The following is a 2,507-nucleotide window of genomic DNA, read 5'->3' as shown; positions in this document are numbered from 1 at the left end:
GACACCTGGAGGCTTGGACACCTACCTTGGAGAGAAAACATGGGCAGGCCCAAGACACTTGGCTTGTCCAGGGACTGGCACAAGTTGAGAGTGGCTAAACATGAGTGTGATAGACAGGAGACATGAAATGGGGCCCTAATTGTGGGGGCTGATCCTGAGATCATCAGGGTGTTAGGTAAAGGTTTATGAAGAGATTGCTCAGAACTTAAGGTAGAAAATAGATTCTGACATTCCATCTCTTCCTTTCTTATTCCTGTCCTTTTAGATGAAGAGCAAACAGAAAGCAAACAAACAGATCAATGGGTGCTAAGTGGCTTTATTGAAAGCATTGCAATCTGGGCATGAAGAGGCTGTGATCTTGCTATATTCACCCTTTCACTCACACACTCACACAAAGACACTGAAGGCCCTGCCTTGGTTGGGACAGGTGGGGTGCAGAGCAGCTGGAAGCCTTGTCTTCCCTTCTGGTCTTTGGTTCCCCAGGCCAGGGAGAGTCCCATCCCTTCAGTCAGACACAGGGCTCCCTCTGGTACCGTTATGGTTTAATTGCTGTGGTGCTTGCTCTGTGGGAGGAAGGATAGGCAGAGTCATGGGATGGACAGAATCTTGAACAGGGGTTTGGAGGTTGGAGGTAGGGCTGGGAGGACAGACTTGCCTTGGCAGAGGACTTTTTCAATCTGTGGATGATACGGTCTACCCAGGGCTGGTCTGGGGGTGCACAGAGCTCGTGGCCTCTAAGTGTGGTGAACCTGGAGTCAGAGGTCAGAGGTCAGAGAGAAAGGCTGGGGACCATGTCTGGGAAACTTTCAAAGGCTACCTTGAAGGAGTTAAGCTTGATCAGAAAAAGAGGGATAAAAAGGTAGGGGTATCACTAGAAGCCAATGGGAGTATAGGACTAGACAGCTTCCCAGCAACTTACACAACAGCAGGCACCCTGCAGCCATCCTCGAGGAGGAGGTAGCGAAAGGCTTTCACGATGTTCCTAGGGATGGGGCGCTGGGTAACAGACAGGCAGCAGTCTTCTGCATCATTGGCACCACCCAGAGCTGGGGCTGGGATAGGAGAAGAAGGTGTCAGGATATAGGGATGGTGAGGAAGGGAGGCCACAGTCTGAAGTGGGATTAAGGTCAGCTGTGTGCTGACATTCAGCCAGTGTGCACCAATATGGTTGCAAACTCTATTGTAATACTTCTGAACTGTTTGGTAAAGAACCACTACCCTGAGCCCCACGGATGCCTTCCTGCTACTCTGATCACCATAATCTCTCTTTCTCTCAGGTGTTCTCAACTTCTCCATGTTCCACAAATAAAAAATTAATGCTAGCTGTCTCTTTGACTGGAGATGGCCCATACTCTCCCTTGAACATGTCTCTATTTTCCTAAGTAAACCCTTGTCTGTGTTTCTGGAAAAAAAACGTTAATGCTAGTCACAGTACTGGGGCAGAGAAGCTGGTGTTAAGGCTTATGAATTGGTAAATAGTTAAGCTATGTTGCCACAGACCTATTGTCCCACATTTTTAGGCCAGCCTGTGCAACATAGTGAGATCCTGTCTCAGAACAAAACAAAACAAAAGCAAAAACAAAAACAATAAAAAAGAAGAAGGAGGAGGAAGAGGAGAAGGAGGAGGAGGAGAAAAAGAGAATGTATCACTGAATATTTTGACTGTCAGCCTTGCCTCAGTGTCTCCATTTCTCCCTACCTTTAACAAATATATATGTTCCTTTTTTTCTACCTGGGAAACAGAGGCACAGAAATAGACACTGCAAAGGAAGGAAGCTATAGGCCCCAGAATATGCCAAAAGCTGATCCATATTGGAATTTAAGGGTATGGAGGTGCCCACACTCACAGGCATACACACAGGGCACAGGGAACCCCTAGGTTCATTGAAACATGCAGACCCAAGAATTCCTCTGAATTTGGAGTATCCCTCATGACCATCAACAAGCAATTTGAGACCCTGATTTTTGACCCCCAACTCACTGCCACCACCACCCTAGTCATCCCCTCAGCCTTACCTGGGGAGTTCCAGAGAACTAGTAGACTGAGAGCCAGTAGTGGGGCCACACGGGGTGCCATGGAGAGTGAACTGAGTCAGGCAGCAGCGACTGTGGAAGTCTGAGTGAGTCTCTGGGTGTGTGTATGCGTCTGTGAAGCTGAGGCTCCAGTAGGCTTGCAGGAGAGTGGTGGCAGTGCACAGGCGTCCTTGGGGTGTGAGGGGATCTAGAAGTGTGTGTGTGAGAGCCTGTGTGAGGCTGTGGCTGCTTCTTATTTATGGCCCAGAGCTTTCACTTTCTCTGTCCAAAATTCCCCTCTATGTCCCGTTCCGGGGATTCTCCTTTACCCCCCTCTTTCTGGCAAAACAGGATCCTGCCCTCCCTCCTTCCCTCTTAGTGGCTTCCCCCTCTCTTCTGCTTAGTTTGGCTTCAGCTCTGAGAACCTAAGCAGTCTACAGTCTGGCCAAGAAAAGGGGGAGCTATTTATTATCAGCTCTAGGGACAGTGTTTGC

At 48.8% G+C, this 2,507-nt stretch overlaps 1 protein-coding gene across 1 annotated transcript; it reads right to left on the bottom strand.

The window, feature by feature from the left end:
* Positions 1 to 300: 300 nt before the first annotated feature.
* Positions 301 to 2,271, bottom strand: CCL19 (C-C motif chemokine ligand 19). Its single transcript, XM_081281798.1, has 4 exons — positions 2,017 to 2,271; positions 920 to 1,052; positions 656 to 749; positions 301 to 563 (listed from the first exon to the last, which is right to left on the bottom strand). Exons 1-4 carry the CDS (start codon positions 2,075 to 2,077, stop codon positions 543 to 545), a joined length of 309 nt encoding a protein of 102 aa, XP_081137924.1. The 5' UTR covers positions 2,078 to 2,271; the 3' UTR covers positions 301 to 542.
* Between the last annotated feature and the right edge of the window lie 236 nt (positions 2,272 to 2,507).

This window comes from Spermophilus citellus (genome assembly GCF_964194105.1).
Source record: "Spermophilus citellus genome assembly, chromosome: 2".
NCBI classification, from domain to species: Eukaryota; Metazoa; Chordata; class Mammalia; order Rodentia; family Sciuridae; genus Spermophilus; species Spermophilus citellus.
Note: the sequence above shows the minus strand (reverse complement) of the source record. Positions and strands in the feature narration are given on the sequence as shown.

Coding starts and splice junctions, on each gene's coding strand:
- CCL19 (XM_081281798.1), bottom strand. CDS start 2,077: ATGGCACCCCGTGTGGCCCCACTACTGGCTCTCAGTCTACTAGTTCTC. Junction 750..919: donor TGCAGGGTGCCTGCTGTTGT/GTAAGTTGCTGG, acceptor CTCTGACTCCAG/GTTCACCACACTTAGAGGCC. Junction 564..655: donor TGAAAAAGTCCTCTGCCAAG/GCAAGTCTGTCC, acceptor TTCCTCCCACAG/AGCAAGCACCACAGCAATTA.